The sequence below is a fragment of the Hyla sarda genome, chromosome 7 (assembly GCF_029499605.1).
Source record: "Hyla sarda isolate aHylSar1 chromosome 7, aHylSar1.hap1, whole genome shotgun sequence".
Taxonomy (NCBI): Eukaryota; Metazoa; Chordata; class Amphibia; order Anura; family Hylidae; genus Hyla; species Hyla sarda.
The window spans coordinates 116,565,001-116,590,543 of record NC_079195.1 but is presented as its reverse complement, the minus strand read 5'-3'; the positions used below and the strand labels follow the sequence as shown (position 1 = coordinate 116,590,543).

The 25,543-nt window shown below is 46.0% G+C and overlaps 1 protein-coding gene across 7 annotated transcripts in view; it reads left to right on the top strand.

The window, feature by feature from the left end:
* The window catches only part of SEC31B (SEC31 homolog B, COPII coat complex component), a 151,345-nt gene that overhangs the window by 98,427 nt on the left and 27,375 nt on the right, over positions 1-25,543 (top strand). For all 7 annotated transcript variants that reach the window (XR_008846356.1, XM_056530523.1, XM_056530527.1 and 4 more), the window contains exons 20-21: positions 1,166-1,370; positions 22,837-23,142. Coding sequence is in view for 6 of the 7 variants with exons in the window: in XM_056530523.1 (XP_056386498.1) it covers positions 1,166-1,370; positions 22,837-23,142 (511 nt within the window). In the remaining variant the exon portion in view is untranslated. The remainder of the gene's footprint in view (positions 1-1,165; positions 1,371-22,836; positions 23,143-25,543) is intronic.

The following is a 25,543-nucleotide window of genomic DNA, read 5'->3' as shown; positions in this document are numbered from 1 at the left end:
AGGGAAGAGGACGGAAACATATAGTGGAAACGAGCGGAGACATAGTAGGCTTGAAGCAGAATTTTCAGAGAGGTCTCCATCAGGGACACCTGCCAGCTCGCCTCGCAACACGAACCTAGGCGGTTCATTGAGATGAGCTTACAAATGAGATACCCAACCCTTTCAGAGAGGAGGGTAACGGGCAGTATGGTGGAAGAGATTTCCCTAGTGCCTGGAACTAAGGAGCCAAAAAAGAACACCTTGTGGAAGCAAAAAAAAAGTTCAGATTGTGGGAGATGATTACGATCCACAAAAGTATTCATAGACATCTGGCTTTTATTAACTATTAAATTTGACAGTGTAGTCAGGCGTTAAGCCACCCACTAGGAGAAGTTAAAGGGGAGAGAAGGAAGGGTTATGAAGCAAAGGAGTGAGGTGAGAGGGGACAGACCGCAAAGAAAAACAAAAGTCCACCTGTCGACAAAGAGAGAATGAAGGATCACAAGAGAGGAAGAAGAAAGCAATTGGGTCACTGGGACAAAAGAGCACATGAGCACAGCCAGGAGACAGTAGGGCCGGACCAGATCCGAGTCCATTAAGGGCCCCCTTAGAGGCATTAAGGAAAGTGAGTTGTGCAATCCTAGCAGCATGATAGCCACCCAAGCACTTATGGTAATACATGACCTTATGAGAAATGCAGGGAAGTTTCCTACTCCAAATAAAGCAGAACAAATCCGCCTGAAGATTGCCCCCAACCACTGGGACCGGGAGACCAAGAGAGGGACAAAGAGATCTAGGGAAGGTCCCAAGTTTTGAGGTTGGCCCGTATCACGTTAAACAATCGGGGGTAGTTAGAAGAATAAAGCTTAGAAATAGCACTAGTAATATTAACCCCCAGCTAAGGAAGTTTTCCACCCCCCCCCCCCCCCCCCCCCCAGACAACCCCTTTAATCCTCTCAAACATCTGTGGGATGTACTGTAAAAGTCTGATCCAGACTCCCCGTCGCAACTTACAGGGTTCATGGAATTTGCTACTAATATCTAGGTGGCAAATATCACAGGACACCTTTAAAGGTCTTAATCTTAAGGTTTTAATGTTATATACATTTTGTGTACGTTTATACACATGTTGTGATGTGTTTTTTTATTTAATTTTTTTCCTGTTTTTTATTTTTTATATTTGTAGGCTTTATCCCAGTCTCCAGTTAGGACTGCATTTCCATATCTGCCCACAGTGCCTTCGCAATTCATACCTCAGCCAATGCCTGCAACAGTGCCGCCCCCTCCATCCATTCCATTCCAGCCTTCCTCTGGTTCATCCTCTAATATCCATCATCGATACGGAGTCTGGCAGCCTTATCCAGGATCACAATCCCAGTCATCTGTGCCAGGTGAGTGCAGCAACAAGAAATAGAATTAAAGGGGTACTCCGGTGGAAAACTTTAATTTTTTTTTTTAAATCAACTGGTGCCAGACAGTTAAACAGATTTGTAAATTACTTCTATTACAACAAATCGTAATCCTTCTAGTACTTATTAGCTGCTGAATACTGCAGAGGAAATTCTTTTCTTTTTGGAACACAGAGCTCTCTGCTGACATCATGAGCACAGTGCTCTCTGCTGACACCTCTGTCCATTTTAAGAACTGTCCAGAGTAGGAGAAAATCCCCATAGCAAACATATGCTGCTCTGGACAGAGATGTCAGCAGAGACATCTGGTAGGATTAAGATTTTTTTAATAGAAGTAATTTACAAATCTGTTTAACTTTCTGGCATCTTTTGATTTAAAAAAGTTTTCTACTATGTTTGCATTCTGTTCTTGGTAGTACTCTATATTATACTGTTATATGCACTCTTGGAGTACAATATAGACATACCTTCAGTGCCCCACTTATGAATGGTAACTTGGTCTCTAATCATAATTTTAAATAAATAAATTAAATACATAAATAAGAAAACAAAAAACATCCTTAACAAACGTCTTAATCTGCAGTGGCTTTGGGGAAACTGCTGAAGCAGTGGGTAAGTTTATGGCAGTTAACTTTGACAGCAAATTTAGTTTTAGTCATAGGGGAGATTTTTCTAAACCTATATAGAGGAAAAGTGAAGTTGCCCATAGCAATCAGATTGCTTCTTTCATTTTTAAAAAGGTCTCTGAAACCTAAAAGAAGCGATCTGACTGGTTGCTATGGGCAACTGCTCCACTTTTCCTTTGCACAGTTTATGATCAATCTCCACCTTTTGACTAAAATTACATTTAGTTTAGGGGGTAGCATAGGTCGTCTACATGCCATTGAGGAAGCTCAATAACTCTTGGAGAATAATTTCCCACTTCAAAAACCTAAAGTTTACATATCAATTTAGCAAACCTCTAAAATGTCATAGTGACTTGTCAGATGTCTGTATTGGTGGGGGTCCGAATCAGAGATCCCACTAATCGCTAGAATAAATGGTCAGAAGTACACAAGCTGTCCTGCTTCTTCTCTGCTCTGAACAGATAGACAAAAACCGTATATTGAATTGGCAAAACTCTCATACACTTCCAGTGTAATCCTGTATACTTTAACTTTGTTAATCATAGCTACACTGCACAAAGTTCAGAATAGTGATCATATCCCTACTGTAAATCTACACTTCCAAAATTGTACTATGGTTTCTCTAGGTCAATTGTTTTTAGAATATCTCCAGTTTTTCAGCTGCTCTTACTCTCTATCTTTGGTAGCCAATTGTCAATTCTTCATTTCAATTTAAGCCTAGGGTGGAGCTTTCTATAGAAGAAATGCGTACCAACTCCCTTAACGGTATGTGTCTTCCAAGAAATCCAGTTGAATTCCTCTTGTCAAAAATCTTTAATCTTACCTGCACTGCCACAGGAACTAAAGAACCGAGTATTTTTTCCCTACTACATCCTCTCTTACACCAGTTAAATAGGCACTCTCATTAAAACTAATTTTTGCTATTGCACTCCTTTTGTTAAATAAAAAATCTAATGTACTTTGTTTAACCCTTTAAAGGGTAGCTCCCACCATCCATTTTTTTTCTTCTGTCCCTGCCTATTGCCCATCTACCCCCTCCCTGCCTTTACATTTTTTTTTTTTTTTACTATATTAAAAATGGCTTTTTGTCTGCCTGGTAGTGTGCTCACTACCAGGCAGACTTCCCCAGCAGGCACAACGTCACTGATGCCTGCTGGGGGCGACACTTCTGCCCTTAGTTCACTATACAGGGTGCCTCCAGCTGTTTCACCACTACAACTCCCAGCTTGCCCTGACATCTACTGGCTGTCAGGGCATGCTGGGAGTTGTAGTGGTGAAACAACTGGAGGCACTCTGTGTTGAAAACAATAACTTTGTCAGCGCCGTGGCACTACCCCGAACCCTGCTCTCTCCCCCCCTCTGTTGAAATTAATAGTTTTGTATGGACCGCAGCGCTACCCCGAACCCTGCTCTCTCCCCCCCCCCTTCTGTTGAAATCAATAGTTTTGTATGGGCCGCGGCGCTACCCCCAACCCCGCCCCCCCCTGTTGAAATCAATAGTTGCCACAGCGCTACCCCGAACCCCGCTCACCCCCCCCCCCCCAGCCATACTCGAGTACAGAGCAGCAGCGGCAGCGTGTAGATGCCGGGAGGCGGAGCCGTCGTGTGAAGCCAGGGAGCCATTGCGCAGGCAGGGAGCGAGCGCAGGCTAAATGAATTAGGACCGATGCCCGGCCGGCATCAGTCCGAATTCATGTGTGACGTCACGCCAGCCTGCAGCCAGCCACTAGGAGGGAGACCCCTAGTGGCCAGTTTTCAACAATAAAATAAACTTTCTCTATCGGCTCCATTGGGGGACACAGACAGTGGGTGTATCTTGCTGTCTCTAGGAGGTGTGACACTATGGTGATAAAAAAAAAGTCCGCTCCTCCCAGCAGAACACACCCGCCTTCAGGCTCTGAGCTTGTCAGTTTAAGCTTAGTGTCTGAAGGAGGTTCACGTGGTCTGGGTTGCTCCAGACCAGGTCTTCTGATTTTTTGTTTTCCTAGTTAGGGACGTGTTAGTTTTTTATTCCTTTTCTTTTGTTTTCAGGTGGGGACTCAGGGACTGCGGTTCCCCGTTTCCCCATTGGGAAATTGGGGCACAGACATTGTGTATATGCGCTGTTAACCCCCCCTCGCCAACGGTCAGCGCTTGGGTGGTACCTCACGGGTCCGGGTCCCCCTATTTCCCTGCTCGCCTCGCTTGCGCATAGCAGCCAGGCGTGATGCAGGTAACTACAGCTGACTGAAGACTTCACTGAAGACTCCATTAGGTAAGTTCTTCTGACTGAGGTAAGTACTTTCCCCCTTTTCTCCATAGGTACGGACTCGCAACAGCTGGAGACCCCCTGTTTTGGCCCACTTTCAGTTTTTTTGGGGGCTAGCTTTCAAGGGCTGCACTTTATTTTTGGGGGAGCAATGGCACCATGAAGGGACACTATATGGGGCACTTCACTTAGGTGTGTGTGTGCTTTCCAGCACTTTACTTGTGTGTGTATCGGGGTACTTCGTTCACAGCGACTTATGTGCGGCTGTCAGCCGCGGCGCTGTCCCGGGCCAGGCGCTCTCAGCGCCGGCTTACTTTCACTTTGCTGGCAGCGCCTTATTCGCGGCTGACAGCCGCGGCGCTCCTATAAGCCGGCTTCTTTCTTTTCCCCGGCAGTTTCTGCCGGCGTTGGCCGCCCGCTCTATTCCCCCGAGCGCACAAACGGCCGACAGGTGCACTCAGGACAAGGAGCGGGCGACATGACAGTTTCTCTTCGGCGGTCTGTAGCTCTGCCCACAGGGCTGGGAGCGCTCAGAGGTGCGAAGCAGCCTCCAATCAGTGCCGTGGGCGCGAATTTCAGTGGTAAGGGGTCAGTTAGTAAGTGCCTTGCTTCAGGCATGCCCCCCTTTTCCTATTGGCTGGCCTGTCTCACTCTCTAGCTGCACTGAGCGAGTCTCCTCACTGCAGCTGACAGGGGACACAGACTAGGGTGAGAAAGTTCCTATCTCCCTTCTTTTCCCACATTATGTCCGTACCCAGAGCTGTTCCTCCCTCTAAACAGAGACCCGGAACCTCAGTGACTTGCTAGCTCTGTAAGCACTGTAATACCAAGATGTCTGGCTCTGCCGAGCCCACTTGCCCTGCCTGCTCCACTGCTCCCCCAGACTGGTACCCCCTGATGCCCCTTCGGTCCCGGTGGATCCAGCCGCTCCACCAGCCTGGGTTTCTTCCCTGACCCAGTATATGGCTGACTTGACCCAAGTCTCCCGCTCGGTGGCTGAGGCCTCCCGGGAAGTGCTGTCCGCCTTGAAGGGGTCTTCCCTGCACAGGACTTCTGGAAGGGCTCGCTCCTCATCTCCACATACTTCACGCTCTCACAAGCGTGCTAGGGGTGCCTCGTCTGACTCTTGCAATGAGTCTTCAGATAGACGTGAGCGTTCCCCTCGTGGGTCCCGCTCCTCCCTGTCATCTGGACACAAACGTCGCTTCTCCAGAGGATGTTCTCAGAGTCGCCGCTCTGCCACGCCAGAGCCGCGTACTCGGTCAGAGTCGCCCCCCCTCCAGGACTGCCTCTACTCATTCTCATTCCCCTGGTAAAATAGTGGACGAGGCTTCCGAGCCAGCAGCTGACTCAGAGGACCTCCTGGACTTAGTTGCAACGGTGAACTCTTTGGTTACAGCCCTAAGAGACACCTTTCATCTAGAGGACCCAGGATCTTCGGATGTCAATCCAGGAGTATCCTTTCATCGTGCTATGCCTGCACCTCAGAAGTTCAGCTCTCACGCTGACTTTGACGACATTCTGGAAACCGCATGGAAACACCCAGACAAGAGATTCCCGGGAATCAAGACAATTCAAGATCGTTATCCATTTGACAAGGTCTTTGTCACTAAGGTGGTTTCCCCTCCCTCAGTGGATCCACCAGTTTCCCGGATCAATAAGGCAACTACACTGCCTCTGGCAGATGCCGCTGCCTTCAAGGATCCCACGGACAAGAAAGTGGAATCCTTAGCGAAATTTGCCACAGAAGCTTCTGGCTCTTCTCTTCTTCCCATCTCCACCTTGACATGGGTGTCCAAGGACCTGTTGGAGTGGTGCCAAAAGCTCCGTCAGGATATCTTAGCGGGATCCCCCCCGGAGGATCTATCTGCTTTGGCTCTCCAATACTCTAAGGCCGGAGATTTTCTGTGCGCAGCTTCCATGCAGGCAGCCTGTTGTTCTGCCCATGCTGTGGGTCACCTAGCGGCACTCCGCCACTCTATGTGGCTTAAAGCTTGGAATGCGGATGCTGCTTCCAAAAGATCTCTCACTGAGCTTCCCTTTACGGGTAGCCGTCTTTTTGGCAAACGCCTTGATGAGATTATCTCCGAGGCAACGGGAGGTAAGAGTTCCTTGTTACCTCAAAATAAGGCTCCCCCTACTTCTCAAAGGAAGTCCTTTTTCCTTTCGGTCCTTTCGGACCTCCAGCCCCACAAGGGGTCTGGGCAGGCACCCTCGCGGGATAAGAAGGCTCCCTCGTTCCGGGCTCGCCTGTTTTGGAAGTCGGACTCCAACCGGTCCGGTAATTTTGCGCCCCAAATCAGGCAACCGCAAGCCCACTTCTGCATGAAGTGAGGCCCCCACCTACGGTTTCTTCTCGGGTGGGAGGTCGTCTCTTACATTTTCGAGACATTTGGAACTCTCGCATTCAAGACTCTTGGGTCAGGGACGTGGTGTCCAACGGTTACCGGATCGAATTTGCATCCCTTACGAGGGACCGCTTTTTTTCGCTCCCGGACCCTCGGCCTCCTCCTCTGGCGAAGCAGTTTCGAGCGGCTCTCCAGTCTCTGCTTCTCCAGAGGGTGATTGTTCCTGTTCCTCCAGGGGAACGGTTTCGGGGTTTCTATTCAAATCTTTGTCGTCCCCAAGAAGGACGGTTCTGTGCGTCCAATTTTGGACCTCATACGTCTCAACCATCATCTTCATCCGCCACTTCCGAATGGAATCCCTCCGTTCAGTAGTGGCGTCCCTGGAACAAGGGGAGTTTCTTTCATCGGTGGACATCAAGGATGCCTACCGTCATGTGCCAATATTTCCGGGCCATCATCTTTACCTCCACTTTGCGGTCCTGGAAGGGCACTTTCAATTTGTAGCCCTCCCCTTTGGTCTAGCCACGGCCCCTTGGGTCTTTACGAAGGTCCTTGCGCCGGTGATGGGCCTGTTGCGGGTGAGGGGAATCTCGGTGATACCCTATCTGGACGACCTTCTCATCAAGGCTCCATCCAGGGCCCAGACTCTGGAGAATCTGGACGTCACTCTCCTTACTCTGACTCGCTTCGGGTGGATGATCAACCAGGACAAGTCAGTCCTCCGTCCTACCCAGTCTCTAACCTTTCTGGGACTTCACTTCGACACGGCCTCTGCCCGAATTCGTCTTCCGCCAGACAAACGTCTGGCGCTCTGGTCGGGGGTCCGCTCCCTTCGGACCCAGGTATCTGTCTCCATCCGCACTTGTATGGAAGTCCTGGGTCGGATGGTGGCAACTATGGAGGCCTTACCTTTTTCCCAGTTTCATTACCGCCCACTTCAACTGGCGATTCTCTCCCGATGGAACGGGTCTCCTCTGTCCCTCGATCGTCAGATTGTTCTCCCTCGCAGGGTCCGTCAGTCTCTGCTCTGGTGGCTCCGCTCCCCCCTTCTTCTCCAAGGGCGGTCGTTTCTTCCCCTTCACTGGAAGGTTGTTACAACGGATGCCAGCCTGTCGGGCTGGGGCGGCGTGTTCAGGGATTGGACGGTTCAGGGACTCTGGTCTCCCCAGGAGACCCTTCTTCCGATAAACGTATTGGAATTACGGGCGATTCTTCTTTGTCTTCTTCATTGGGAGCCCCGTCTTCAGTCCCGTCCTGTCCGCGTACAGTCAGACAACGCCACAGCCGTGGCGTACATAAATCGTCAGGGCGGCACTCGCAGCTCAGCAGCCATGGCCGAGGTGACCAAGATTCTCTCCTGGGCAGAGAGCAAGGTTCCGGCCATTTCGGCGATTCACATCCCGGGGGTGCTCAACTGGGAAGCGGACTTCCTCAGTCGGTCCTCACCCGACCCCGGCAAGTGGTCCCTACATCCAGAGGTCTTCGCGCAACTCTGCGACCTCTGGGGCATTCCGGACGTGGACCTCTTCGTGTCCCGGCACAATCGGAAGATCCTTCCGTTTGTGTCCAAGTCCCGGGACCCTCATGCTTTGGCCGTTGACGCCCTAGTGTTTTCTTGGGCGGGGTTTGCCCTACCCTATCTGTTCCCTCCTCTTCCGCTTCTTCCCAGGGTGCTGAGGAAGCTCAAGGCAGAGGGCGTCCCCGCCATTCTGGTAGCTCCAGATTGGCCCCAAAGGTCGTGGTACGCCGACGTAGTCAGGCTCCTGGACGACACTCCACTGCGCCTTCCGCTCCGTCCGGACCTGCTCTCTCAGGGTCCTCTTTGCCACCCCAATTTAGAGTCGCTGCATTTGACTGCGTGGTGGTTGAGACCGCGGTTTTGAGGGCCCGCGGGTTCTCTTCCCAAGTAATTCGCACCATGCTCAAGGCTCGTAAGCCCTCCTCTGCAAGGATTTACCACCGTATTTGGAGGTCTTATTTTCGTTGGTGTGAAGCACAGGACTTCTCCCCGGTGACCTTCTCTGTTCCCCGTCTTCTCTCCTTTTTGCAGTCGGGGTTGGAACTGGGGTTGTCTCTCAGTTCCCTTAAGGGTCAGGTTTCGGCCCTTACTGTTCTTTTCCAGCGGGCCAGATTTGCAAGGCGACTACCTGGTCGTCTTTGCACACTTTTTCGAGGTTTTATCGTGTTCATACTTTCGCGTCGGCTGATGCTACCCTGGGGCGTAAGGTGTTGCAGTGGATCAGCCGTCTGCCTGATTACTTATCTGCCCACCCAAGGGACGGCTTTGGTACGTCCCACTGTCTGTGTCCCCCAATGGAGCCGATAGAGAAAAGGAGATTTTTAACACTTACCGTAAAATCTCTTTCTCGAAGGATCCATTGGGGGACACAGCTCCCGCCCTTTTTGGGTTTTTCCTTTGGTTCTCTATCCGAGGGTGTGTTCAGTTATGTTTTTTCTTCTGGTTCTTTGACAGTTTTGGGTTTTTCCTTGACCTATTGGTCGCCTCCTATTGCTCTGGAACTTAAACTGACTAGCTCAGAGCCTGAAGGCGGGTGTATCCGGCTGGGAGGAGCTGACTTTTTTTATCACCATAATGTCACACCTCCTAGAGACAGCAATATACACCCGCTGTCTCTGTCTGTGTCCCCCAATGAATCCTTCGAGAAAGAGATTTTACGGTAAGTGTTAAAAAATCTCCTTATTTTAATGAAAAAAAATGTATAGATTTATATTAGAGATATGTTCTAGTACATAAGTACTACAACATATCAAAAAACAAAAGTTTGGTGACAATGCCCATTTAAGGACCAAGGGCGTACCTGTACGCACGTGGGAATTCCGGTCCCTCGTCGGGTGGGGACCGGACCAAGATGCCTGCTTAACCCCTTAAGGACCAGGCCATTTTATACCTTAAGGACTGGAGCGTTTTTTGCAATTCTGACCACTGTCACTTTAAACATTAATAACTCTGGAATGCTTTTAGTTATCATTCTGATTCCGAGATTGTTTTTTCGTGACATATTCTACTTTAACTTAGTGGTAAAATTTTATGGTAACTTGCATCCTTTCTTGGTGAAAAATCCCAAAATTTGATGAAAAAAATGAAAATTTTGCATTTTTCTAACTTTGAAGCTCTCTGCTTGTAAGGAAAATGGATATTCAAAATATATTTTTTTTGGGTTCACATATACAATATGTCTACTTTATGTTTGCATCATAAAATTTATGAGTTTTTACTTTTGGAAGACACCATAGGGCTTCAAAGTTCAGTAGCAATTTTGAAATTTTTCACAAAATTTTCAAACTCACTATTTTTCAGGGACCAGTTCAGTTTTGAAGTGGATTTGAAGGGTCTTCATATTAGAAATACCCCATAAAAGACCCCATTATAAAAACTACACCCCCTAAAGTATTCAAAAAAACATTCAGTAAGTGTATTAACCCTTTTGGTGTTTCACAGGAATAGCAGCAAAGTGAAGGAGAAAATTCAAAATCTTCATTTTTTACACTCGCATGTTCTTGTAGACCCAATTTTTGAATTTTTGTAAGGGGTAAAAAGGAGAAAATTTTTACTTGTATTTGAAACCCAATTTCTCTCGAGTAAGCACATACCTCATATGTCTATGTTAATTGTTCGGCGGGCGCAGTAGAGGGCTCAGAAGGGAAGGAGCGACAAATGGTTTTTGGGGGGCATGCCGCATTTAGGAAGCCCCTATGGTGCCAGGACAGCAAAAAAAAACACATGGCATACCATTTTGGAAACTATACCCCTCAGGGAACGTAACAAGGGGTAAAGTGAACCTTAATATCCTACAGGTGATTCACGACTTTTGCATATGTAAAAAAAAATATATATTTTTTTTACCTAAAATGCTTGGTTTCCCAAAAATTTTACATTTTTAAAAAGGGTAATAGCAGAAAATACCCCCCAAAATTTGAAGCCCAATTTCTCCCGATACAGAAAACACCTCGCATGGCGGTGAAAAGTGCTCTGCTGGTGCACTACAGGTCTCAGAAGAGAAGGAGTCACATTTGGCTTTTTGAAAGCAAATTTTGCTCTGGGGGCATGCCGCATTTAGGAAGCCCCTATGGTGCCAGAACAGCAAAAAAAAAAACACATGGCATACCATTTTGGAAACTAGACCCCTCGGGGAACGTAACAAAGGGTAACGTGAACCTTAATGCCCTACAGGTGTTTCACAACTTTTGCATATGTAAAAAAAAATAATTTTTTTTTACCTAAAATGCTTGTTTTCCCAAAATGTTTACATTTTAAAAAAGGGTAATAGCGGAAAATACCCCCCAAAATTTGAAGCCCAATTTCTCCCGATTCAGAAAACATCCCATATGGGGGTGAAAAGTGCTCTGCTGGCGCACTACAGGTCTCAGAAGAGAAGGAGTAACATTTGGCTTTTTGAAAGCAAATTTTGCTCTGGGGGCATGCCGCATTTAGGAAGCCCCTATGGTGCCAGGACAGCAAAAAAAAAACACATGGCATACCATTTTGGAAACTAGACCCCTCGGGGAACGTAACAAAGGGTAACGTGAACCTTAATGCCCTACAGGTGTTTCACGACTTTTGCATATGTAAAAAAATATATATTTTTTTTACCTAAAATGCTTGTTTTCCCAAAAATTTTACATTTTTTAAAAGGGTAATAGCAGAAAATACCCCCCAAAATTTGAAGCCCAATTTCTCCCGAGTACGGCGATACCCCATATGTGGCCCTAAACTGTTGCCTTGAAATACGACAGCGCTCCAAAGTGAGAGCGCCATGCGCATTTGAGGCCTAAATTAGGGACTTGCATAGGGGTGGACATAGGGGTATTCTACGCCAGTGATTCCCAAACAGGGTGCCTCCAGCTGTTGTAAAACTCCCAGCATGCCTGGACAGTCAACGGCTATCTGGCAATACTGGGAGTAGTTGTTTTGCAACAGCTGGAGGCTCCGTTTTGGAAACAGTGGCGTACCAGACGTTTTTCATTTTTATTGGGGAGGGGAGGGGGGCTGTGTAGGGGTATGTGTATATGTAGTGTTTTTTACTTTTTATTTTATTTTGTGTTAGTGTAGTGTAGTGTTTTTAGGGTACAGTCGCACGGGCGGGGGGTTCACAGTAGTTTCTCGCTGGCAGTTTGAGCTACGGCAGAAAATTTGACGCAGCTCAAACTTGCAGCCGGATACTTACTGTAATCCTCCACCCATGTGAGTGTACCCTGTACGTTCACATTGGGGGGGACATCCAGCTGTTGCAAAACTACAGCTCCCAGCATGTACGGTCTATCAGTGCATGCTGGGAGTTGTAGTTTTGCAACCGCTGGAGGCTCCGTTTTGGAAACAGTGGCGTACCAGACGTTTTTCATTTTTATTGGGGAGGAGGGCTGTGTAGGGGTATGTGTATATGTAGTGTTTTTTACTTTTTATTTTATTGTGTGTTAGTGTAGTGTAGTGTTTTTAGGGTACAGTCACACGGGCGGGGGGTTCACAGTCGTTTCTCGCTGGCAGTTTGAGCTGCGGCAGAAATTTTGCCGCACCTCAAACTTGCAGCCGGATACTTACTGTAATCCTCCGCCCATGTGAGTGTACCCTGTACGTTCACATTGGGGGGGGGGGGGGACATCCAGCTGTTGCAAAACTACAACTCCCAGCATGTACGGTCTATCAGTGCATGCTGGGAGTTGTAGTTTTGCAACAGCTGGATGCACACTGGTTGTGAAACACCGAGTTTGGTAACAAACTCAGTGTTTTGCAACCAGTGTGCCTTCAGCTGTTGCAAAAGCTACAACCCCCAGCATGTACGGACAGCGGAAGGGCATGCTGGGTGTTGTAGTTATGCAACAGCTGGAGGCATACTACTTTGGCTGGGGATGCTGGGGATTGTAGTTATGCAACAGCTGGAGACACACTGGTTTGCTACTTAACTCAGTGTGCCTTCAGCTATTGCAAAACTACAACTCTCAGCAGTCACCGACAGCCAACGGGCATGCTGGGAGTTGTAGTTATGCAACCACCAGATGCACCACTACAACTCCCAGCATGCACTTTAGCTGATTGTGCAAGCTGGGAGTTGTAGTTACACAACAGCTGAAGGTACACTTTTCCATAGAAAGAATGTGCCTCCAGCTGTTGCAAAACCATCAGTCCCAGCATGCCCATAAGTGCATGCTGGGAGTTGTGGTGGTCTGCCTCCTGCTGTTGCATAACTACAGCTCCCAGCATGCCCTTTTTGCATGCTGGGAGCTGTTGCTAAGCAACAGCAGGAGGCTGTCACTCACCTCCAACGATCCTCGCCGCACAGGTCAGTCCCTCGTCGTCTCCGCCGCTGCTCCTGGGGCCCCGATCCCAACGGGCGCCGGGGATCGGGGTCCCCAGCACCCGGGGTGCACGTCCCGCACCCGCTCACGTCCTCCGGAAGAGGGGCGGAGCGGGTTGCGGGAGTGACACCCGCAGCAGGCGCCCTGATTGGTCGGCCGGTAATCCGGCCGACGAATCAGGGCGATCATGAGGTGGCACCAGTGCCATCTCACCCCTGCTGCCTCTGGCTGTTCGGGGCCGTCTCTGACGGCCCCGATCAGCCAATAATTCCGGGTCACTGGAGACCCGATTGACCCGGAATCCGCCGCAGATCGCTGGACTGAATTGTCCAGCGATCTGCGGCCATCGCCGACATGGGGGGTCATAATGACCCCCCTGGGCGATATGCCCCGATGCCTGCTGAACGATTTCAGCAGGCATCGGGGACCGGCTCCGCTCCAGATGGTTGCGGGGGGCCGGTAAAACACATGACGTTCTCATACGTCAGGTGTCCTTAAGGACTCGGAAATGGAGACGTATGAGAACGTCATGTGTCCTTAAGGGGTTAAATCATTCAGCAGGCACACAGTGGGTCCTGAGTCAGTTCAGACTGGCGATTTGCGGCGATTCCGGGTCAATCGGGTCTCCGCAGCAGTGAAGTGGCATGGGTGCCAACTCACGATCACGTAATTTATCGGTCAGAACGACCGACCGACCAATCACTACCCTGCTGGGCAGTGATCGGGGCCAGCGGGGGTCTCCTACCTTTGCCTGTCCCGGTGGGGGGTCCCCTCAGGAGCAGCAGACAGGAGCAGCAGGAGCGGTGGCAGCAGCAGCGGCAGTGCAGGCAGCAGGATACAACAGGAGGTGAGGCCTGTTCACCTCCTGCTGTTGCTTAGCAACAACTCTGAGAATGCACAGCCAAAGGTCATGCTCAGAGTTGTAGTTTTGCATCAGCCGAAGGCACACTGGTTGTGAAACAGAGTTTGTCCTAACTCTATTTCGCAACCAGTGTTCCTCCAGCTGTAGACTGTACATGCTGGGAGTTCTAGCTTTGCAGCAGCTGGAGGCACATTGGTTGCGAAATACTGAGTTAAGTAAACTCTGTGTTTCGCAACGAATGTGCCTCCAGCTGTTGTATAACGACAACTCCTAGCATGTATGGTCTGTCAGTGCATGCTGGAAGTTGTAGTTTTGCAACAGCTGAAAGTTTTCCCTCCCCCCAATGTGACTGTACAGGGTACATTCACACGGGTGGGGGTTTACTTTTGAGTTTTCTGCTGCAATTTTGAGATGTTGCAAATTTTCTGCCGCAGCTCAAACTATCAGCGAGAAACTCACTGTAAACCCCCGCCCGTGTGAATGTACCATAAAAACACTACACTACACCTACACCAAATAAGTAAAACACTACATATACGCTTACACAGTTACACCCCCCCCCCCCCCCCCAAAAAAAAAAAAAAACGTCTTGTACGGTACGGTTTCCAAAACAGAGCCTCCAGCTGTTGAAAAACAACAACTCCCAGTATTGCCGGACAGCCACTGACTGTCAAGGCATGCTTGGAATTTTGCAACAGGCAACAGCTGGAGTCATCCTGTTTGGGAAACTGCCGTAGGGCATTTTGGTGGCGGATGCAAATCCCCAATTTAGGCCTCAAATAGTGCTCCCTCACTTCGGAGCCCTGTCATATTTCAAGGAAACAAGGTTTAGTGCCACATATGGGATATTTTCCGTACTCGGGAGAAATTGCGTTACAAATTTTCGGGGTATTTTTCTATTTTTATCCCTTATGAAAATGTAAAGTTGGGGTCTACACCAGCATGTTAGTGTAAATTGTTTTTATTTTTTACACTAACCGGCTGATGTTGCTCCATACTTTTAATTTTCATAAGCGGTAAAAGGAAAAAAAGACCCTCAAAATTTGTAACGCAATTTCTCCTGAGTATGGTAATACCCCATATGTGGACGCAAAGTGCTCTGTGGGCGCACAACATGGCTCAGAAGTGAGAGCGCTCCATGTACATTTGAGGTCTAAATTGGTGATTTACACAAGGGTGGCTGATTTTACAGTGGTTCTGACATAAGCGCAAAAAAATAAATACCCACATGTGACCTCATTTTGGAAACTACACCCCTCACGGAATGTAACAAGGGGTATAGTGAGTTTTAAAACCCCACAGGTGTTTGACGAATTTTCGTTAAAGTTGGATGTGAAAAAAAAAAAATGTTTTTCACTAAAATGCTGGTGTTACCCTACATGTTTCATTTTCACGAGGGAAAATAGGGAAAAAAAGCCCCCCAAAATTTGTGACCCCATTTCTTCTGCATTTGTGGGGTGTAAAGGCTCACTGTACCCCTTGCTACGTGCTTTTGAGGGGTGTAGTTTCCAAAATAGTATGCCATGTGGTTTTTTTATGCTGTTCTGACACCATAGGGGCTTGCTAAATGCGACATGCCCCTCAAAAACCATTTCAGCTAAATTTGCAATCGTGACTCCTTCTCTTCTGAGCATTGTAAAGCACTTGTCCGACTGCAAAGCACTTTACGTCCACACATGGGGTATTTCCATACTCAGAAGTGTTACATATTTTCGGGGGCATTTTCTCCTATCAAAATTTGGGGTAAAAAACTGCATTTTAGTGAAAAAATAAAATAAAATAATTTACACATCCGACTTTACCAAAAAGTCATCAAACACCTGTGCGGTGTTAAGGCTCACTGTACCCCTTGTTAAGTTCCTTGAGGAGTGTAGTTTCCCAAATAGTATGCCATGTGTTTTTTTTTTTTTTTGCTGTTCTGGCACCATAGGGGCTTCCTAAATGCAACAAGCCCCCTAAAAACCATTTCAGCAAAATTCACTCTCCAAAATCCCATTGTCGCTCCTTCTCTTCTGATCCCTCTAGTGCACCCACAGAGCCTTAAATAAATTAGTCTTCTGTGTTTTATTTTTGTTTTAAAAAAGCTGCCACTAGGTGTCTCCTTACTTGTCCAGAAAACATTTACCCCCATCTCTTACACAGACTTGCAGCCTTAGCCAATCAGAGCTCATCTCACACACTGAACTGCTCTAGGCTGTGTGTAGCAGAGTGAGGGAGGTAGCCGTCACGCCCCCTCCCATAGACTTGCATTGAGGGGGCGGGACGTGACGGCACACAGGGGGCGGAGTCGTGACGTCACAATGTTCCGTGGTCGGGAGCCAGACCCTCCAGCGCTTCCGGAGCAGTAACAAGTGGGTGCTGCGTGCTATATTGCGGGGGTCCCCAGCGGCGGGACCCCCGCGATCAGACATCTTATCCCCTATCCTTTGGATAGGGGATAACATGTCTAGGGGTGGAGTACCACTTTAAAGCCACACTCTTTCCATAAACCCATACCTCTTTACACATAATCCCACACCTTGTATTGTTTTAAAATGTGTAGAAAACACAAACTGCACCAGAATTGTATCATATTTCAATAGCAAATCTGTCCCAGTGTATTTTAGAACATGACATCACTTCTTATCTCTATATAAAACTTAAAGGAAATCTTACACCAGGATCACACACACGAACCTGTTTATACAGTGTAATAGTACAAATAACCCTGATGAAAACCTGAAGAAAATCCATCCAGTGATTGTTACGTAATCTTTGCATTGCTGATATGAAACTTTTATCTCTGCGTAATAGAGGAGGGATCTGGAGGTTCTAGCATTCCTTCTTCTGTGGCCAGATTTCCCCTCCCACTTCATGAATATTCTTGACAGCCTACCTGTAGGCCACACAATTGCACACTTCTAGCTATGATCTGCAGCTGTAGTTCACTGGTTAAAATAAATAAGTAGCTGTACAGGAAGTCTTGTAACCCTAACCTTGTTACTTTGCATCACTATAGCCTGTAAGGGGGATAGCTCCTGAAAAGTAATCTCTACAGAATGGGAAGCATCAGCCTATTATAAAGCTCAGGGGCTAGAGTAAAAACTGCAAGATTTCAGGATTTTTTTTATATGCATAGTGGTGAGAAAAATGGGGAAAAAAATCTAATTTTTATTGGCATAAGGTTTGTCCTAAAAACATGATTTAAACGGAAATTGTAACATTGAAAATGCTGTCTAATCTGCAGACAGCATGTTATAGAGCAGAAGGAGCTGAGCAGAATGATATATAGTTCTTGTTGGAAAAGTTCCAAGTTAAATTTTAATTTATTTGTACCTCTGCTCATTCTGGGCTAAGTAGTCAAGTGGGCAGTCCTACTCAGTGATTGATAGCTGTGTGTATTGTATTAGTGTGCAGATAGACCACCCATTTGACTACTATTTTCTTTAGCATTGCTAATATGCTAATTTTCATCCCTTCGTAATAGAGGAGGCATCCAGAGGTTCCTATGATCCTTTCTCTGTCTCCTGTGGCCAGATTTCCCCTCCTGCTATCAATCTTTAGCACTTAGTAGAACTTCCCACTTGACTACTTAGCCAGAACGGGCGGAGGTTTATATAAATAAATTACAAGGCATCCTGGATTTTGTCCTACAAAACTATATATAAATCTGCTCAGATCCTCTTTTCTATACCATAATGCCTGCAGATTAGACTGTATTTCTAAAGAGACAGGTTCCCTTTAAGGAATCTTTGATTACACATTCCCTTTAATTCATAGATGATAGTGAGATTTCTATTTTTTATTATTTTATTTTATGTTGATTGTTGTAAAGACTGCATTTTCACAATGCATGTTGCCAGAGCAGTCTGTGCTGATATCAATCCAGCAAGCAATGCTGGGAGATTTCTGCTCTGAGGTCTACAAATGTGTCAAGAGCTCTCTATTGTTATACAGGTGGTAATTTTGGACCAGAATAAAATAAACTTAGATGAAAAGTTAAGTAAATGCATTAGTTCTACAATTTAAACTAGTGTAAGTTGTATAACATTCCATAAACACTGCTGAGGGTCGGACAAGACGATTAAGTGGGTACATTTTAGACATGGGAGGTATCCCTTGTGTATGTGTAGCATTCCGGTACACACTCATGGGGAAAGGTTTCCTTTAGCTTTTTGTTAATAAAGATTAACCAGTGACTTGTATTTGCAGGTGCTACTTCTTTTATTTGCAATGTTACCCTGAAAGAATATTTTTAGAGTTGAATTAAAGTCTGATTTAAGAGAATGTAGGTTTAATCCTTTAAATTTTTCTGCTCAGGCAAGCTGGGCTTCTTTTCTAGTTTAATGCGCACATAATTGCTTTTACTTGCTCGGAGAAGAAGCTCAGTAACATGAGTTTGATTCTAGACTTCTGCATGAAGTCTGTCACTCTTTGTCTGCAATCCATTTAGATCGTTGAAAGACTGGTGGCAGGTGGGTGGGGAACTGGTCACATCTCGAGGGCTTAATCCGCCAACTGTTGCCAAACACTCCAGTGGCTGTGGGAGATTTCTGCAGGTCCTTGATGCTGTTTTGTTCGAATACAATTCTCCTGTGTTGGCTCTTTGTGGCCTTTTCTTTACAAGTGGCTGGAGATATAATAGCAATGGGGAAATAAGTTTCTCCTGGCCTGTGACTTTGAGGCTGTTGGCAAGTGTATTAGCACAGGAATTTTGCTGCACTTCTTTGTCTCCCATAAAGATTCTATAGCTTGGTTGTATGATCTATAATTTACACCATATAACAAATCTGTTATTGTGCTTTGATAGGAGTGACTTTGGTATAAGGGAAAGATAACTAAAAAATAAATAAATAAATAAAAATCATATAGGCCCAGATTTATCAAATAATGTCTACGGTAGAGCAATTTTCCCACGTTTATTTGGGTGGTGGGTTTGACTAGCATGCATCTTATTTATCAATAAGGTGCAGCAGGATGATGAATTTTGCGCAGCTCTGCTTTGGGTAGGAAAAGCTCTACCACTAAAAGCAATGATAAATCTCCCCTATATTGTTTGCACGTGTCCCTCATTTTACTGTTACAACATGGTTTGCATACTGTAATAGCAAGGAGCTGTTCTCTTTGTTATTAAAAAGTCATTGTTTAGCAATCACAGCAACTCCGCAAGGAAGACCACATATGTCTACAAGTTCAGAACACTGAAAGGCGCATAAAATCCAGCAATTCATTGATCCATCCTCCCTGTTCTCCCCATGGCGATCCTGGATTCCAGACGAGGACATCTCTGAGTATATAATTAAATGGCTGGCACACAGTCAGAAAATGTGTGATCAATGACAGATGGCGGGAAACTTACTTCAAGCTGGTGCATAAGGCGCTTTATCGGTTCAATATACTCCCTTCTCCAGATTTCCCCAGACAGGATAACCGTCTGTCCTAAATGTACGACTCCCTTAACTAACTTGTTGCATGGGGTATGGACTGGTCCGTCCACTGATGGCTTTTGGAAGATGATACAGGGTTATATCCGGGACACATGGGACATACATTAACCATTTCGGCCGCAAACACTCCGCCCCCCTGAACACAGTAATCTGGCCCTCCCCAAGGTCCCCCAAATGGTACATATTGTTCTAATAGTGGCGCTTCAGTGCCTTTTTGCTTCTTGGTTGTCGGCTACCACACCTACGTTTGCTATGGTGGTGGCCCAACTTAAATTATTCTGCACAGTAGATAGGCTGGATACTGAGCAACACAAGAACACCAAGACTCAAAGGTTCTTTTGATAAATGGAAAGTTTTTATTGTTTCTCAGTACACAGAGTCTGAAATAGCTGACATTGTTAGACCCTTCAGTTTGACGGAGTGATACTGCTTGAATTCCCTAGGGGACACCTTGGGGGGCGCTAAGACTCCCTCCATAATCGCTTTCCTCTTCCACTAATGTAGTGTTGCATCTTCTCCCTTCATACTTTTGCCTGGGTGTGTTTATACATGCGGTTACCCCTTGCCCTCTAACCATTTGCCTTGCTAATGTTTTGCCTTACTCTAATTACTTGTGGACATTGCCACTAAAATGTTCCCTGCTTTATATGGCTGGTTTCCAGTTTTTTTGTTTTTCTTTTAATTTTGTTTTCCTTCCCAGCTTGTTATGGAGTTTTTCAGTGTTTCTGTAAATGTCACATAACATGTAAAATGTTCAATTAAATATGTTTAACCTCTTAAGGACCCATGACGTACCGGTACGTCATGAGTCCGCTCCCGATCTATAACGCAGGGCCACGGCGTGGCCCTGCATCATAGCGGGTCGGGCCCAGCCTCTAACAATGGCTGGGACCCGTGGCTAATAGCGCGCAGTCGCGGTGCCGCGTGCTATTAACCCTTTAGAAGCGGAATTCAAAGTTGAACGCCGCGTCTAAAGTGAAAGTAAAACCATGAAGGTTAGCTCAGGGGGCTGTTTGGGATCGCCGCGGCGAAATCGCGGCAACCCGAACACCTTAAATGATGGCCGGAGGATCCCTACCTGCCTCCATGCTGTCCGACTGCTGAATGACTGCATGATCCAGGCATTAGCAGTCAAGTGGCAGAATCATCGATCAGTGGTTTCTTATGAGAAACCACTGATCAATGTAAAAGATCAGTGTGTGCAGTGTTATAGCTCCATATGGGAGCTATAACACTGCAAAAAAAAAAAAAAGGGAATAAAGATCATTTAAATGGGCACTGTCATGAAATCAAAAAATTGATATGTTGTAGTACTTAAGTACTACAACATATCTCTAATATAGTTTAATAAAAAAAAAAGTGATTTTAAACCACTTTGCACTACCGAATTTCGTCTCATTTGAGCCTGGCAAATCAGTCGAAATTCAGTCACTGCGGTGCTCGCTCCTGCCTGTCAATCAAACAGGCGAGAGCAAACACAGTGAAATCCAGGGCTGCGCATTGGCTCCCTGGACTCACACACTGGCCGCCTCCCTGCTGCATATTCTCCCTGCAGCAGGGAGGCACGTGGCTCTTACCTCTCCTTACAGCCACGGCTCCAGTGGGGATACGCCGCCTCCTCACTGCTCCTCGCAGCTGTGTCCTCTCGTTACCGGGGGGAGCGCGTTATACGGAGAGGGGGGCGCCATTTACAGGAGGGCCCATCGCACACTGAGCAACAAGCGTGTGCCTGGCTTCCTGTCATGCTCCTACACTCTGGTAACTCTCTCTATGGTTCTGGAGGACTTTCTATCCTCCAGAAACATAGAGACAGTTTCCAGAGTGTACGGGCATGACAGGAAGCCGGGCACACGCTTGTTGCTTGCTACGGACCCGCGCTCATGGTCCGGCACAGGTGAGGGGGGGAGGGGCGATATTGGTCGGGGGCTGGGTGTCTTCCAACACAGGGTGCCTCCAGTTGTTTCACCACTACAACTCCCAGCATGCCCTGGCAGCAAATAGATGTCAGGGAATGCTGGGAGTCGTAGTGGTGAAACAGCTGGAGGCACCCTGTCAGGAGAACTAAGGGCGGAAGTCGGCCCCTAGCAGGCATCAGTGACGTGGTGCCTGCTGGGGAAGTCTGCCTGGTAGTGAGCACACTACCAGGCAGACAAAATGCAATTTTTAAGATAATAAAAAAAAAATAAAAATAAAGGCAGGGAGGGGGTTAGGGATAGATGGGCAATAGGCAGGGACAGAAAAAAAAAAGAGGATGGTGGGAGCTACCCTTTAACACCTCCCCTAATAAAAGTTTGAATCGTCCCCCTTTTCCCATAAAAAAAAACAGTGTAAATATAAATAAAAATAAACATAAGTGGTATCGCCGCGTGCGGAATTGTCCGAATTATAAAAATATATTGTTAATTAAACTGCACAGTCAATGGCGTACGCGCCAAAAAATTCCCAAGTCCAAAATTGTGCATTTTTGGTCACTTTTTATATCATGAAAAATTAATGAAAAGCGATCATTAAGTCCTATCAATGCAAAAACTTCAAAACTAGTGGTACCACTAAACACTTCAGATCACGCAAAATCAAACCTACAAAAGTAGGGTATCATTTTAAGCATATGGATCTACAGAATAAAAAGCAGGTGTCATTTTTACCTAAAAATGTACTGTGTAGAAACGGAAGCCCCCAAAAGTTACAAAATGGCGTTTTTATTTTTCAATTCTGTCTTACAATTATTTTTTTTCCTGTTTCGCCGTAGATTTTTGGGTAAAATGACTGACGTCATTACAAAGTAGAATTGGTGGCGCAAAAAATAAGCCATAATATGGATTTTTAGGTGGAAAATTTAAAGAGTTATGATTTTTTCAAGGTAAGGAGGAAAAAACAAAAATGCAAAAACGGAAAAACCCTGGGTCCTTAAGGGGTTAATATGTGCTTCTTTATCTGGCAGTCTAATGGATTAGTCTAGGTTTGGTGAACACCAGAAGACTACATCGTCTGATCTGGTGGCTGGCCCGAGAGTAAAGTTTGCTAATATGGTTCTAGCTCATGGTCACAGCAGATTTCATGTCTGGGTGACATGTCAATGACAGTAATTATTTCATGCTTTAGCATACCAAGAAATTCAGGACAGTTGCATGCTTCCAACTTTTTATAAAAGTTTATACTTGGCCTTTTTTTGTTCCAGCATGACTATGCCCCAGTGCAGGGTCAATAAAAGCATGGATTGGATGGGTTTGGTTTGAAAGAACTTAACTGACCTGCACAGAGCCCTACTCTTAACCCCATCTACACATTTAGGATAATCTAGAACTGAAATTTTGAGCAAAGCCCTCTCTTCCAACATCATTATTTTCAAATGCTCTTCTAGATAAATGGGCACCTTCAAAATGTCTTAGAAAAGGGGACCAACTCCATGTTAAAGGAGTTATTCAGAAATAGAAAAACAGAGCAAATTTCTTCCAGAAACAGCAACACACCTCTCCTGTTGTGTGTGGTTTTACACACAATCAGAAGACAGGTGTGGTGCTGTTTTTCTTTTTTTCCGTTTTTTTTTTTTTATAAAAAAAAAACAGCCTTTATTATATATATTTTACTGCTTTTTTTAAGTTTAAATGGAGTATTTTATTTTTCAGGAAATATACAGCCTCCACCATTGAAGCAAACCCCTCCTATATCAAGCCATACTACATTTCAACCAGCTGCGGCTCCTCTTGATGTCCCTATGAATGTACCTGGAGTATCTAGTAGTACCTACCCTCAACCCTTCATTCCTACTTTACACCCATCTACTTATCATCCTGCTTCACGACCAGGCATAAGTCAGCTTTCAGCACCACCCTCTATGACTGCATCCCATGCTTCTTTTAACTACCAACCAGACATGAGATTTCATGAGGGAGGACCTGGAGCACCTACCATCTTGCCACCACCTCCAACAGGTGAATTTTTTTCTACTTGTTTCTACCCTATTAAGGTGAGATAGTAAAATAAAAATAAATAAATAAAAAAAAGCTTAATGTAATGAAAAACCAGTGCAAGTTATGGATTATATAATATGTAATGGATTATACAATAAAATATAGTTACACAAAACATAGCTTTTTACACCCTTCAGCCATAGCATTAAAACCACTGACAGCAGAAGTTAATATTAGTGCTTATCTTGTTTTAATAGCTATTCTTAAGGAGTTGGATATATTAGGCAGCAAGTTGAATAAATCAGTTCTTAAAGTTGATTTATTGGAAGCAAGTAAAATGGGCAAGCCAAGAGCCATGCTGGCAAGGGTACAATTGTGATGGCTAGATGACTGCATCAAAGCATCTTCAAACAGCAGGTCTTGTGAGTAACTCTCTGTGTATAGTGCTTAGGTTCTACCAAATGTTTTCCAAGAGAGGACAAACTGTGAACTGGCAAGGTCATGGACACCTAAGGGTCATATGATATGCACAGGTAGCAAAGGCTAGCCAATAAGGTTTGGTACCACAGAGCTACTGTAGTATACATTGCTGAAAAAGCAGAGGTACGCTTTCAGAAGAGTTTTTATTTATTTATTTATTTATTTATTTTTTATAACCTACATGGGTTTCCTCCATTAACCACTAATCAGAGGGGTTACCAGGAGATTTTACTGCTTTCACTGCTGTTATTGAGCCCAAAGAAGTCCCCTCCTTGGTGCACAGCTGTTTCTTTTTCTCTCAATTTCAGGGGCATGACACGAGCTGGACTGTTTACCAACAGCACTCACACCTGGACTTTCTTTCCCTTTCTTCTCTGGCCATTAACAGGACCTATTCTTAAGCCCTCCTTCTCTCTGAAGGAGAAAATGCACTGATAAGACTGAAGAGGATGACATTATTCTGGGGGGTGGATTTACAGTACACATGGTATGTTTGCTGAAAGTGAGTAAACAGTAGCAAGATTACTCAAGCCCTGGTCTAAGCAGTGAACTGCTAATGTTAAGGATGACCAAAGGGAGGTGAGAGAGGTGGTTACATTCAGGAAACAGCACTGTGTACATAGTATACATAAGTAATTTGCAGGTAATTGACCAAAACTTTGTGGAAGATGGAAGCCTTGATTTTGCCTTTCAGACACAGTGTATAACCTCTGGAACATGCCATGAACCTTTTGGAGGAGGCAGACTGGCTCATCTTCCATGCAGATAGACCAGGTTTTCTCCCCTGCATACAACTAAGCCCCACCTAAACTTCCTGTGTTCCACCTTGGTTTCTTTGCCAGAGACAGAATTCCTCTAATAGGCAGTGAAGAGCAGAGTGCAGGGAATTGGGATGCCCAATGGTCAAAACTTTGTGGCTTTTCTTCTGGGGTCATTTTTTTTAAACAATGTGATTTACAAATTAGTTAGACATCATATAGCAGTGGTTCTCAACCTTCTTGGTGACTGTACCCCCAAAGCCTGAAAGTATGTCCGCGGGTACCAGCGGACAAAAGGCTTATTCTTACCTTTATACTAATGCATTCCACCTCTATCTTAATCCCCTTGTGCTATTATCCCCCCTTCCATCTTAATCCCCTTGTGCTATTATCCCCCCTTCCATCTTAATCCCCTTGTGCTATTATCCCCCCCTCTCCATCTTAATCCCCTTGTGCCACTATTCCCCCCTCCATCTTAATCCTCTTGTGCCACTATCCCCCCTCCATCTTAATCCCCTTGTGCCACTATTCCCCCCTCTCCATTTTAATCCCCTTGTGCTACTATCCACCCCTCTCCATCTTAATCCCCCTGTGCTATTACCCCCCTCCATCTTAATCCCCTTGTGCCATTTTCCGCCTCCATTTTAATCTCCTTTTGCCATTTTCCCCCCTCCATCTTAATCCCCTTGTGCCATTATCCCCCCCCCTCTGATCCCCATTTGCCTCCCCCCCTCCATCTTAATCCCCTTGGGCCATTATTATCCGAGGGAGGATCAGAGGGAGAGAGGAATAATGGCACAAGAGATTAAGATGGAGGGGGGTTATTATCCCCCCTCCATTTTAATCCCCTTGTGCTATTATTCCCCCTCCATCTTAATCCCCTTTTGCTATCATTCCCCCCTCCATCTTAATCCCCTTGTGCCACTATTCCCCCCCTCCCTTTTAATCCTCATGTGCTATTATTCTCCCTCCATCTTAATCCCCTTGTGCCATTATTATCCAATATGGGAAAAGGGGATCAGAGAAAGGGGGGAATAATGGCACAAGGGGATTAAGATGGAGGGGGGATAATAGCACAAGGGGATAAAGATGGAGGGGGAATAATGGCACAAGGGGATTAAAATGGAGGAGGAATAATAACACAAGGGGATAAAGATGGAGGGGGAATAATAACACAAGGGGAT